Below are 12,021 nucleotides of genomic sequence, written 5' to 3'. Positions count from 1 at the left end.
AGCACGCGCCCCAGCACCCCGGGGCTCGCGGGCCAGACAGTGGGCAGCCCAGGGTGGGCCTGGCCATCTTGCCTGGTCCAAGCGTGGTGCAGCTGGTGTCCTCACTGTCCCTCCTTGCCCTCCACACAGTGCTACGGCCTCTGGGACCATGAAGAGGACCAGTTCTCCAAGGAGCAGAGCAGGAGCAGTGGGAAGGATCAGGGGGCTGAGGCGGGGCCAGAGCTCCTACTGGGACCCCAGGCAGAGGCAGGCGCCAAGCCCCAGGCAGAGCTGGGGGTGGCAGGAGCCATGACCAAGGACTACGTCCAGGTAGAAGCGAGGGCTGTTCCTGAGGATGGGGCTCCAGAGCCCCAGGTGGACTTCAGGCCTCAGGACACAAGACGAATCAGCCTGCGTTTCAGGAGGAGGAAGGAGAGGCCTGGACCCGCAGGAGCGGCAGCCATGGGTGAGAGAGCTCTGACCACAGCCCAGTCCCACTGGTTCCCACAGGCAGTGCTGGCTCCCGGCTGTTTCAGGGGAGGTGGAGGAGGCCGGACGGCCCATCCCATCCCTTGGAGGTGCCAGGCCCAGCAGGGAACCAGCTGGATTCCAGGACAGGACAGCACTTGGCTGTGGGTTCTGGCTCTTCCAGGGGGACAGAGAGGTACACTGCTGTCTACAGGGCCAGCAGCAGAGCATGTGCCCTGGCTGGCCTCAGCTGCCCCTTGACAGGGCCATGAAGAGGCCCCCTGTGCTGTCTGCTTCTCTATGAAGTGGCCAGAAGCCAGGCCCAGTCCCCCGGGGGCTCAGCCTCCACACTTCTCGCCCACAGAAGCTGTGGATGGGGAAGAGGAGGAAGAGGCTGCGGGAAACAAGGGGCCAAGCCGTTCTCAAGAACGGATGAAGGCAGCCGTGCGCTGGCTGCAGAGCTTCTGCCTGTCCCTGTGAGTGGCCGGCCCTTCTTTCCACATGGCAGGGAGGGGGTCCCTATGGCCGGGCACCCAGCTGAGCCCCCTCCCACAGGGCACAGAGCATATACCAGCCCCTGCAGCGTTTCTTCCATGACATCCTGCACACCAAGTACCGGGCGGCCACAGATGTCTATGTCCTCATGTTCCTGGCGGACATTGTGGACTTCATCATCATCATCTTTGGCTTCTGGGCCTTTGGGGTGAGCAGGGCTGGCTGCCCGGGTGGGTGCAGCCCAGCCGCTGCCAGCCGCCCAGCTCCAGCTCCCCTCCTCTGCCCCTCCTACAGAAGCACTCGGCCGCCACAGACATCACGTCCTCCCTGTCAGATGACCAGGTGCCCGAGGCCTTCCTGGTCATGCTGCTGATCCACTTCAGCACCATGGTGGTGGACCGTGCCCTCTACCTGCGCAAGACCGTGCTGGGCAAGCTGGCTTTCCAGGTGGTACTGGTGCTCGCCATACACCTCTGGATGTTCTTCATCCTGCCAGCCGTCACCGAGAGGTCGGGTCTTCATCCTGGGGTGGGCACGACGCAGGGCAGGGCCTGGTCAGCCTCCATCTCTGATGGTCCCTGCCACCCTGTCCCAGGATGTTCAGCCAGAATGCCGTGGCCCAGCTGTGGTACTTCGTGAAGTGCATCTACTTTGCCCTGTCCGCCTACCAGATCCGCTGCGGCTACCCCACCCGCATCCTGGGCAACTTCCTCACCAAGAAGTACAACCACCTGAACCTCTTCCTTTTTCAGGGGTGAGTGGTCTTCCCAGGGGTCACCGAGAGCCAGGGGCAGCTGGGCTAGGTAGCTTGTCAGAGCTAGCATGGGAGACCCTCCTGATGGGATCCTGACCTGGCAGGTTCCGGCTGGTGCCATTCCTGGTGGAGCTACGGGCAGTCATGGACTGGGTGTGGACAGACACCACCCTGTCCCTGTCAAATTGGATGTGTGTGGAGGACATTTACGCCAACATCTTCATCATCAAGTGTAGTCGAGAGACAGAGAAGGTAGGACCAGGCCTGGGGGAGGGACAGCAGGGTACTGCTTCCCCAGAGGCTCTGCCTATGTGGACAGGAGGCCAGAAGCCAACCACAGGTCAAAGGAAGGATTCTCCGAAACCCTCTGGAGCCCAGGCATGGTGGCAAATGCCTATAATCCCAGCAACTCGGGAGGCCGAGGCAGGAGGAGGTAAAGTTCAAAGCCAGCTTGGGCAACTCAGGGACCTTGTCTCAATAAATCAAGTGTCCAGGTGCAGTGGCACACACTTGTAATCCCAGCGGCTTGAGAGGCTAAGACAGGAGGATCTTGAGTTCAAAGCCAGCCTCAGCAAAAGAATGCACTAAGCAACTCAGTGAGACCATCTCTAAATAAAAATAGGCCTGGAGATGTGGCTCAGGGGTCGAGTGCCCCTGGGCTCAATCCCCAGCACCAAAAGATAAACAGAACTCCTCCAGGCAGGGGGCCGCGGCCTTGGCCTTCTAGAGGTGGGCGCTCAGCAGGGCAGCAGCCCAGAGGCTTAGTGGGGGAGGAAAGGCCACATGGTCGCTGGTGTGTTCCTCCGTACAACTTAGCCGTTTTTAGAGTGCACACATGGGTGGTGTTCAGCACACTGACAGCTACCAGTGCAGTGGATCTTAAAGAAGTCCTGTCACGCCATTCCTCCGCCTCAGCCCTGGCAGTCTGCAGTTTGCTTCCCATCTGGTTGTGCCTGTCAGAGGCCTTCCACAAACAGGCCCACAGCACCATGTTTCTAAAGTTCTCCCACCTAGGGGAAGTCAGCACTCCTATTTATGCTCGCATAATACTCCATGGTCTGCAAAGACCCCGTTCGCTTGCCTGTGCCTCCCCAGTGATGGATTTTCCTTGAGTAGTGTTGCTGTCGACATCAGTCTCTCATGAGTGTGTGGGCGTCCATCTATGGAGGCGCCCTGGACCTGTGGGCAGGCTCTGGCTAGGATTTAAGGAGCTGCTTTCTAAGCAGCTACTCACTCTTACTAGCAGTACAAGGGCTCATTTCCTGACATGAAATAAGTGGCAGCCAGGAGCGGGGGTGCCCACCTATAATCTCAGCAACTGGGGAGGCTGAGGCAGGAGGATCCCAAGTTTGAGACTGTAGCAAGAACTATCTCAAAGTAAAACAGGCTGGGGATGTGCTCAGGGAAGTGAGCTGCCGCTGCTGTGTGTATTCTGGTCCTCTCCAGACAGCTCGTTTGGGGACGTGACGTGCTCCCAGGCTGGTGTCTTTGGAAGCACAAGTTTACTTTCTTCCCTTCATGGCTCCTGTCTTGTTAGCCTGAGAGGTCGTAAGATGATGCCTTGAGGCTCAGGCCCTGGGGCCTGGCTGCCGGGGGGCTGCCTGCAGGCTGGGCCAAGCCAGCGCATTCCTTGGGGATGCTCCCACTGGACACCTGGCCTGTCTAGGTCCAGCTGCGTGTCTGTGCCCACTCTGCCCCAGGCTGGCCACCGTAGCTGTGTGCTGACCCCAGCTGGAGGCTGGAGACCATGGCCCTGAGGGGCTGGGTGACCTGTGTCTTGCCCCAGAAATACCCCCAGCCCAAGGGGCAGAGGAAGAAGAAGGTCGTCAAGTACGGCATGGGCGGCCTCATCATCGTCTTCCTCATCGCCATCATCTGGTTCCCGCTGCTCTTCATGTCACTGGTGCGCTCCGTGGTCGGCGTTGTCAACCAGCCCATCGATGTCACTGTCACTCTCAAGCTGGGCGGCTATGAGGTGAGCTGCCTTGGAAAGCAGGGCCAGGCCCCTCTGCTCCCCGATGTCTCACCGAGCGCCACCCCAGCCTGTCCGTGGCCCCCAGGTTCCCCATCACCCACGCTGTTGCCCACCAGCTGCCCTGTCCCCCGCCAGCCCCTGTTCACCATGAGTGCCCAGCAGCCGTCCATCGTGCCCTTTACACCTGAAGCTTATGAGGAACTGTCCCGGCAGTTTGACACCCACCCGGTGAGTGGCCCCCGGCTGTGTCCATGTGGTGAGAGGGGATGGCCTGGTGGGTGTGGGGGTGGCCACCCCCACTGAAGCATGCCATGCCACAGCTGGCCATGCAGTTCATTAGCCAGTATAGTCCCGAGGACATCGTCACAGCTCACATCGAGGGCAGCTCTGGGGCCCTGTGGCGCATCAGCCCCCCAAGTCGGGCTCAAATGAAGCGAGAACTGTACAACGGCACTGCTGACATCACCCTGCGCTTTATTTGGAACTTCCAGAGGTGGGTGCTGTGCCCTGGGGACTTGGTGGGTGCTCCCTGCAGGGGCTCATGCTTGTCCACCTCCAGGGACCTGGCCAAGGGCGGCAAGGTGGAGTACACCAATGAGAAGCACACCCTGGAGCTGGCCCCTGACAGCTCGGCACGGCGGCAGCTGGCCCGCCTGCTGGAGGGCACTTCTGACCAGTCCGTGTGAGTGGGGGTCCTGGTGGGGTGGGCAGGGGTTGGGGGAGCCCTGGGCCTGACCCAGCCCATGTGCTCTCCCCATAGGGTCATCCCCCACCTCTTCCCCAAGTACATCCGTGCCCCCAACGGGCCTGAAGCCAACCCCGTGAAGCAGCTGCAGCCCAGTGAGTGTGGGCAACTAGGGGCCGGGACCACCTGGGCTGGGGGGGGGGGGGCGCTCCTGGTTCCAACCATCCCCCGCTGGCTCTGACCCAGACGAGGAAGCCGACTACCTAGGTGTGCGCATCCAGCTGCGGAGGGAGCAGGTGGGGACGGGGGCCGCCGGCTTCCTGGAGTGGTGGGTGGTGGAGCTGCAGGACTGCCACATGGACTGCAACCTGCTGCCCATGGTGATCTTCAGCGACAAGGTCAGCCCCCCCAGCCTGGGCTTCCTGGCCGGCTACGGGTGAGTGAGGGGCCTGGGGACACCCCATGATGCTGGTGGGGGGCTCTGGCAGCAGCCCAGCCTCACTGGTCGCCCTGCAGGATCGTGGGGCTGTACGTGTCCATCGTGCTCGTCATCGGCAAGTTCGTGAGGGGCTTCTTCAGCGAGGCCTCCCACTCCATCATGTTCGAGGAGCTGCCCTTTGTGGACCGCATCCTCAAGCTGTGCCAGGACATCTTCCTGGTGCGCGAGACCCGAGAACTGGAGCTGGAGGAGGAGCTGTACGCCAAGCTCATCTTCCTGTACCGCTCCCCAGAGACCATGATCAAGTGGACGCGCGAGAAGGAGTAGGAGCCTGGCTCCTGGCACCGGGAATGAAGGCACCGCCCCACAGGCAGCAGGGCCACCAGGGCCAGTGGTGCTCCTTGGGCCAGGGGCACAGCTGTCCCCAGGCAGGGCCATGAGCTGTGACACATCCTCCCTGGCCCACCTGAGCCCTGATGCTGCTGTCAGAAGGATGCTATGTCCCCACCTGTTGCCCCTGTGGGCCCAGGACTGGCCACACCGAGCCTGGGGGCCTGGCCCTCCCTTCCCCATGCGTACTGTAGAGTTTTCTAATTAAAAACATTTTTATTTATACACATGGACAGTCACAGGCCAGTCCCTGTATTCTCGCCTCCCTGCTCCTGTGTGGTCAGCCTTGCTCCTGGGGGCTGGGCGAGCGCATCTTCTGCCTCAGAGTCACTGTCCTCGATCAGGTACTCCTGGACCTCTGGCATGACCCAGTCCCTGGGGAAGTGTGCAGTGGGAACCCACCCCAAAGGGCTCCCACCCACCAGGAGCCTTCCAGCAGAGGGGTCACCAGTACCTCTGGCTGCGGAGCTGGGCCTCGGCCAGGATGTAGGGGGGCAGAGGGTCCAGAGAAGGCTGCGATAGAAGCCGTGTAGGTGAGGAGCTGTGCCCCAGCCCACCTGACAGCTGGGAGCAAGGGCTCTAGTGGTGCAGGGCGGCCCTACTCACCAGGTCCTTCATGTTCACCCGGCAGCCATAGCACAGCTGTTCCATGACCTGGGCCTGGACACCCTTCCTGTGGACATAGCTGAGCTGTGTGCCTGGTCCTGGTGCTGCCCTAGGCCATGGTCCCCCAGACCCCAGCTGGCCACAGATGGAGCAAGGACTCACTTGCAGGCTGCCCTGCAGCAGGCCTGGCCCTCCCCTGCAACGCAGCCAGGCCCTGTGGTTGTCCCAGCCTCAGCTGGCGGGGTGGACAGCAGTGTCTGGGAGAGATGCGAGGTCTGAGCTCCAAAAGCTGTGGCACTGTCTGTAAGCAGAGGGAACCTGGAGCTCCTGAACCCACACCCACTCCCTCCCCAACCCAGCACCCCAGGTGCAGACCATCAGTGTCCACGTCCAGCACACACAAGCACAGGAGACAGCGGGGCCCTGCAGGGCCGGCAGCACAGCCCTCCCGGGGGGCCTTTACCAGCTTCTCACTTGTCCTGCAAGAGGGTGGTGAGTGGTCCCATGGGGGCCCTGGCCGGGGGCTCTGTGCCCCCCCAAGCAGAGTGCCCCTTCACACCTACCTGTACACAGTGCTGATGGTGGAGGGGAACTGGGTCTGCAACCTCAGGATGAAGGCCTCCATCAGCCGGTGGATGCTGGCCTTTTCAGGGGCCTAGGGAAATTGGATAGGGCTAAGGGAGGGCCCTAGTGCAGAGGGGCAGCCCTCAGGCTGAGACCAAGGTCCCCTGGAGTGGCTCCACACAGCCAGCCCTTGGGTCTACCCTTTCTGGGGAAAGCAGCACAGAACCCACTTCCAAAGGGCCACCCCATCATTCCCCTCAGAGACAGGACAGGGTACCAGCTACCCCTCCAAGGAGCAGGTGTGCCCAGAGGACCCTACTACTGGCACTACCAGAGGCAGGTGACAAGTACTGAGGCCCTAGTGTCAGCCCAGAGGAGGCCACTCCCACCCCTGCAGCTAACCTGGTGGGCCCACCTTGGTGTCAATGGCTGGTGTGAAGATAGAGGGGACAGCAAACAGGCGGTTGTAGAAGGCAACCTCCTTCAGCGTGTGGTCCCGCATGGGGCGCACCACCACCACATCCCCATGCCGCTCATCCGAGAAGCCCTAAGGGTGGGTGCAGTCAGGCTACCCCGCCTGCAGGAAGGTCCCAGGACCCTCTTCCATGTGGGAGTCTCCAGGACCAACAAATGATCCTGCGCAGGAAGCCAAGGGATAAGTGTGGGGAGGGGCACCCCGTGTCCAGGTCCTACATACCGTGTCCCAAGCCAGGAAGGCCCCTCTCCCCAGGGCCAGATTGGTCATGAGCTTAATGGCCAAGCGAGTGCAGCTATCACCGGTCATCACCTTGGAGTAGCCATGGACTCGGGCCACATGCAGGATGAGGTGGGTCCTATGGCAGAAGCAGAGGGTTGCAGACAATGGAGGTCTCAAAGGGCAGGGCCCCTGGGGGTGGCTCACCGCAGGGTCTGAAGCAGCTCCTCCTTGGCTGTGAGTGTCCTCACAGAGTCGAACAGTCTGCAGAGGGCCGCAGTCTGGGTGGCTGTGGGGGACCTGCCCAGGCTGCAGGGCCCCGAGGAGTCCTGGGTGTGGGGCTGGTGTGTCTGTTCCCCACCCAGCACATGCTGCTGCTGGAGGAAGCTGTCCACAGCAGACTTGTAGGCCTCCTCCGTCCCCACTGGCTCCTGGGCAGAGCCCTGCAGCACTGCTGGTGGCAGGCCAAACACCTTCCAGAACACAGGAGAGCGTGGTGAGGCAAAGCGCGCACCTGCCCTCCAACACCAGTGGGGAGCTAAGTTCCAGGGCTGCCCCAGCAAGCAGGCACGTGGCCCTATGGCACCCCAACAGTCGCCTCCCGGGCCTTTCACCTCTTCCAAAGCAACTGTGTGCCACGGAAAGCCGATGTTCTGTAGGACTGACTTCACCTCAGCCAGAGTCTTTGCTCTGTCCTCTGGGCTCTGACCACAGGCTGCTCCCTCTGCAGATCCCAGGCAAGAGGGGTTAGGGCTTGCAGAGGAAAAGCCTGAGCAGAGCAGGCTAAGGGGCTGACTCCATGAAGAACTTCCTGCCAGGCTGCACTCTGAAGGGCAGTAGCTTCTGGGGGGATGGCAGGTGCCCACCGCTTTCCTCTGGGGCCATCTTCAGAGCAGGCAGTGGCTAGAGATGTCCCAGACCTCCACACCCACCCCTTGGCACCAGTACCAAACTTGCCCTTTTTAGCCACTGGACCCATGATGGGGCCAGGCAGGTGCTCCTGTCCCCACACCCCACCAACTTTCCAACACAGTCTGAGACCCCAGGACAAGGGTGCTGTCCAATGCATAGTCTCCTTCAGGAAAAGGTCCCAGTTGGGGCCTGACCCCACATACCGTCAACATAGACAACCCCTGGCACAAAACGTAGTCTTTTGGCAGAACCCTGACTCAGGCCCTGGAGAAAGAAGTCAGGATTGGGAGCTCAGACCCTGGCCAGAACCCATGGGGTATTTTCTGGCAAAGAATATTTCTCTGGCTTTAAAGCCAACCCAAAAGGAGGAAAGAGCCCCCTTTTAGTAAACAAAGGCACTCAGACTTGGGCCAGGCAGACCCTGTGGGTGAGGCTCTGCCCTTGCTGAGGAGTGGGCCACAGGTCTTTCTTCCCCAGTGAAAAATACATCTGTCTGTAGAAGCCTCAGAACCTGCTTTCACCAGTCTCCTTGATGTCCCAGGAACCTCTGAGACCAGCAGCTAGGTCCACAGGGGCCACTGTGCCACCTGCCTGGGCACCTTGGACCACTCAGAAAACACTCTTGCAGTAAGAACAGAGGCAACAAGGCACTGGAGGTGGGGGCATTGTGGGCATGGAAGGAGCAGTGCCAGATGCTACAAAACAGCTTCATCACCCTGCAGGCAGGGGCCTATCTGGGCTAGTGCCCTTAGCCAGGCTGACACCCCCACCCCATCCCAGTGGCTACTGCCTCCTCACCAGCCCCATGAAGCTTTGCCCCCCAGGAAGCGTGGAGGAAGTGTGCATACCCTCCCCTCTGCCAAGGCCCCGAGCCCTAGGGGAGCCCTCAGGTACTCCTGTAGTCCAGGTTGGCAACTCAAGTCCCACCTACTCCCTCTGTCCCTCCTGATGTGCTGCCTCTCCGCCTACACACATCCCAGCTGGGGGCTGTGATGCTTCCTAGTGCCAACCAACTGCCCTTCAGTGCTGGCTGAGAAGGAAGGCTCCCCACCCCAGCTGGGCCCAGTAGCCTGGCCTAGAGGGTAGTATAGACCCACCTCAAGTACCTGCCAGACCATGGAGCTGGACGAAGGACCCCCAGACCATGCCAAGAGCACCTGGGGAGAAGAAATATTAGCCAGGACACGTGCTTTCAACACCACGTGCCCCCACACCCGTGGGTAGCCCCAGATACCAAGCCCACCCTCAAAGCCCAGATGGGCTACAGTGGGGAGAGGCTGCCTGCAGAAGAGGCACCAACCAGGTATTGAGAGCAGGGCCCCAGATCTACCTTTTCACCAGGAAAGATGAGCCGATTCTTCCCCAGCATGGCTCTGAACTTGTGCACGTAGAGGGCCTTGAAGCAGTCCCTGCAAGACAGATGCTCAGCACAGGCAGCAACCTGGGGCCCCACTGGGTTACTCAGCCTTTTAGGGGCAGCATCTGCACAGAGAGGCTCTACCAGCACCTGGCAAAAGGGCTTCCCCAGGGGGCACTAAGGTTCTTGGAGTCCCATCCAGACCCCAGCAGGTGTGAGCGACACAGGGCATGGGGCTGCATCTAACACCCCATGAGTGCTCAGGAAGGCTTTTGGCAGAAGAGATGGGGCAGGGCCTGAGTCCTGCTCTCAACTCTCCCAATAAGCTCCCTCAGAGACCTTCCAGCCCCAGGGCAGTGGTGCCTCCACTTCAACAACAGGCCCGCCAGAAGCAACTCAGAAGAAACATGCTGACAACCTGGTTTTGAGCCCTTCAGGCAGCAGCGCAACCCCTGGAGTAATGTCAGGGGGAGAGGGGAGCACTGTATAAATTGCAGAGAGTGCCTAACATTCGGGGTCTCCAGGCCCACCCACCAGAGACTCCAGCATGCCAAGCCCACTGAAGCATGAATGGCCCTGAAGCACAAGCAAATAGAAGCCTGGGGTCTCCAGAACCCAGAGCAGAACTTCCAGCAGGGCACAAGAGGTTGTGCCCTCAAAAGCATTCCAGCTGGCTCCTGGACCCCTCCCTGACTTGAGTCAGATTCCCAGGCCCAGCAGTTTCCATTTTAAAAGTTTTTCTTGGGTTGTAGCTCAGTTTGCCTAGCATGCACAAGGCTCTGGGTCTGACCCTCCGCACCACAAAGAAACAAAACTCTGGCATCCCTGGCATGCAGCCAGGGTAGAGCAATGCTGGATACAAGGGGAGCAAGGCTTCTGTGAGAGGCTGCCTGTGCCCCAGGTCTGCTTCCTTCCTGTCAGAAACACCCCGTGTCCATGGCAATGCCTCCCAACACCGAATGAGCACTTGGTACAGGAGCCAACATTTCTACCCCACAGCAGCTCAGTGTTTCAAGGTAAAATGATGAGCCCAAGGTCCAGTCCAGTGCCTGGACACAGAAAGTGACTTCCCAGGGTGCAGCTCAGTGAGGACAGTCTGATCATGAGGAGGCAAGGGTGAGGCTGTGGGTGAGGAGAACCCTGCCATTCATTCCCTGCTTTGCCAGCTGGGTTCCAGTGTGGTGGGTTCCTGTGAACAAGGGCTTTGAACTCACAAAACCACTCTCCCAGGGGCCAGGAAAGGCCAGAGTTTCTACACATGCCTGGTCTGAGTCACCAGAGCGCCTCACTCAAAACCTAGATTCTCAAAACTTGCACCAGGAGAGCTGGCCTCCCACCCCTTCTCAAGACCACACATATAGGATGGTTAGGAATGAGGAAGTGTTTGGAAAATAATCTCCTTACTCTCTTCCTCTCCCAGGAACATTTTTAAAAGCAGCCTCCCAGTAGCCAGGCGTGGTGGCACACACCTGTAATCCTAGTGATTCAGGAAGCTGAGGCAGGAGGATTTCGGGTTCAAAGCCAGGCCCAGCAATTTGAGGAGGCCCTAAGCAATTTAGCAAGACCCTGTCTCAAAATAAATAAATAAATAGATAGATAAGGCTGGGGGTTTGTCTCAGTAGTTAGAAGTCCCTGAATTCAATCCTGGCTTAAAAAAAAAAAGCCCCATAAGAAAAAATAGCAATAAAAATAAATTATAAAAGAAAATTACATCTACTATGTTGCATATATATTTATATTTTTAAGTAGTATATCTAGTATAATCATTCATATTAATTGTCACATTTTTTAAAAAACAAAGCCCAAGATTTCTGGGGACCAACTTAAAGACATGAGGTAACTCCCCCAATAAACATGCTATACAAAATAAGGCACACCGCCGGAAGAATGAGAGGGCTAACACAGGAGAGATCTAACCCTAACCCTGGGGAGCTACAACCTAGGGAAAACGGGAACACCAAGCTGTCACTGGCCAAAAGAAACGAGCGCGGCCAGAGTCACAGACACCACGGGAGGTACCCGAGCCCCGGGCCCTCGGGAGAAGCCCAGGCTTCGGTCCAGCGGCCCGGGGAGGCCGGAGCTCTCCCTCCAACTCTGACCCCCGCCCCGCCGCCGTCCCACCCGGAGCACCCGCCCCTGGTCGCCGCCGCCCGCTCTCCACGCTCCCCACAGGTGCCCTCCGGGACTGCCCAGCCCCCTGGCAGTGGCGCCCCACTTCCACGACAGGCCCCAGGGCCACTCGGAGCAGCGACGGCGGGCTCGCGCGGCTCACCGGCAGAAGGCGTCGCCCGCTCGGATCACCACCACCGGCAGGCCTTCCCGGCACTTCACGCACTTCTGCGCCCGGCTTGGGAGAACCAGAGAGAGCACGGTCGCACGGTCGCACGGTCGCACGGTCGCCCGCTCCCGCCCCGCGCGGGGCCAGGCACCGACGCGCGCTCCCTCCCGGCTGCCCCCGAGGCCGGCCCGGGCCGGAGGCCTCCCGCTCCGCCCGCAGGGGACGCGAGGGCTCGTCCGAGCCGCCCGCGGCTCTCACCCCGGCCTGGGCGCCGGCGGGGGCTCCCGGGGCGCCGGCTCCGCGTAGTGCTCGCCCGCCTGGCACATGGCCGCGCCCGCCGCCTCCGGAGCGCCTGCAGCCAGGCGGGCGCGCCCCGATGACGTCTCCGGGGACCGTGGCGGGCGCTCCCCGTGACGTCACGCGGC

The 12,021-nt window shown here is 60.4% G+C and overlaps 2 protein-coding genes across 9 annotated transcripts in view; one reads left to right on the top strand and one right to left on the bottom strand.

Moving 5' to 3' along the window:
• Window positions 1-5,410, top strand: part of PIEZO1 (piezo type mechanosensitive ion channel component 1 (Er blood group)) — a 48,872-nt gene extending 43,462 nt beyond the window's left edge. For 3 of the 5 annotated variants that reach the window (XM_081275056.1, XM_081275053.1, XM_081275055.1), the window contains 12 exons: window positions 130-445; window positions 812-923; window positions 1,003-1,150; window positions 1,237-1,451; window positions 1,538-1,696; window positions 1,801-1,948; window positions 3,483-3,899; window positions 3,992-4,164; window positions 4,231-4,353; window positions 4,432-4,511; window positions 4,603-4,792; window positions 4,873-5,410. In XM_081275056.1, the coding sequence (XP_081131182.1) occupies window positions 130-445; window positions 812-923; window positions 1,003-1,150; window positions 1,237-1,451; window positions 1,538-1,696; window positions 1,801-1,948; window positions 3,483-3,899; window positions 3,992-4,164; window positions 4,231-4,353; window positions 4,432-4,511; window positions 4,603-4,792; window positions 4,873-5,122 (2,331 nt within the window). In that variant the 3' untranslated portion in view covers window positions 5,123-5,410. Of the gene's footprint in view, window positions 1-129; window positions 446-811; window positions 924-1,002; window positions 1,151-1,236; window positions 1,452-1,537; window positions 1,697-1,800; window positions 1,949-3,482; window positions 3,900-3,991; window positions 4,354-4,431; window positions 4,512-4,602; window positions 4,793-4,872 lie in introns of all 5 variants that reach the window. The other 2 variants (XM_081275054.1, XM_081275057.1) reach the window with 1 other exon arrangement.
• Window positions 5,382-12,006, bottom strand: CTU2 (cytosolic thiouridylase subunit 2). 4 transcript variants are annotated; one of them, XR_014019736.1, is made up of 15 exons: window positions 11,855-12,006; window positions 11,591-11,665; window positions 9,292-9,370; window positions 9,059-9,118; window positions 8,165-8,225; window positions 7,664-7,773; window positions 7,257-7,522; window positions 7,053-7,188; window positions 6,771-6,902; window positions 6,355-6,446; window positions 6,167-6,270; window positions 5,954-6,092; window positions 5,792-5,875; window positions 5,640-5,698; window positions 5,382-5,560 (listed from the first exon to the last, which is right to left on the bottom strand). XR_014019736.1 is itself a non-coding variant. In XM_081275061.1 (15 exons), exons 1-15 carry the CDS (start codon window positions 11,920-11,922, stop codon window positions 5,422-5,424), a joined length of 1,587 nt encoding a protein of 528 aa, XP_081131187.1. In that variant the 5' UTR covers window positions 11,923-12,006; the 3' UTR covers window positions 5,382-5,421. The 4 variants fall into 4 exon arrangements, 3 of the variants coding, with proteins under 3 accessions (XP_081131187.1, XP_081131189.1, XP_081131188.1); XM_081275061.1 differs by having other exon boundaries at window positions 5,792-5,858; XM_081275063.1 differs by having other exon boundaries at window positions 5,382-5,698.
• Window positions 12,007-12,021: the final 15 nt, after the last annotated feature.

Source organism: Spermophilus citellus (genome assembly GCF_964194105.1).
Source record: "Spermophilus citellus genome assembly, chromosome: 18".
Taxonomy (NCBI): Eukaryota; Metazoa; Chordata; class Mammalia; order Rodentia; family Sciuridae; genus Spermophilus; species Spermophilus citellus.
Note: the sequence above shows the minus strand (reverse complement) of the source record. Positions and strands in the feature narration are given on the sequence as shown.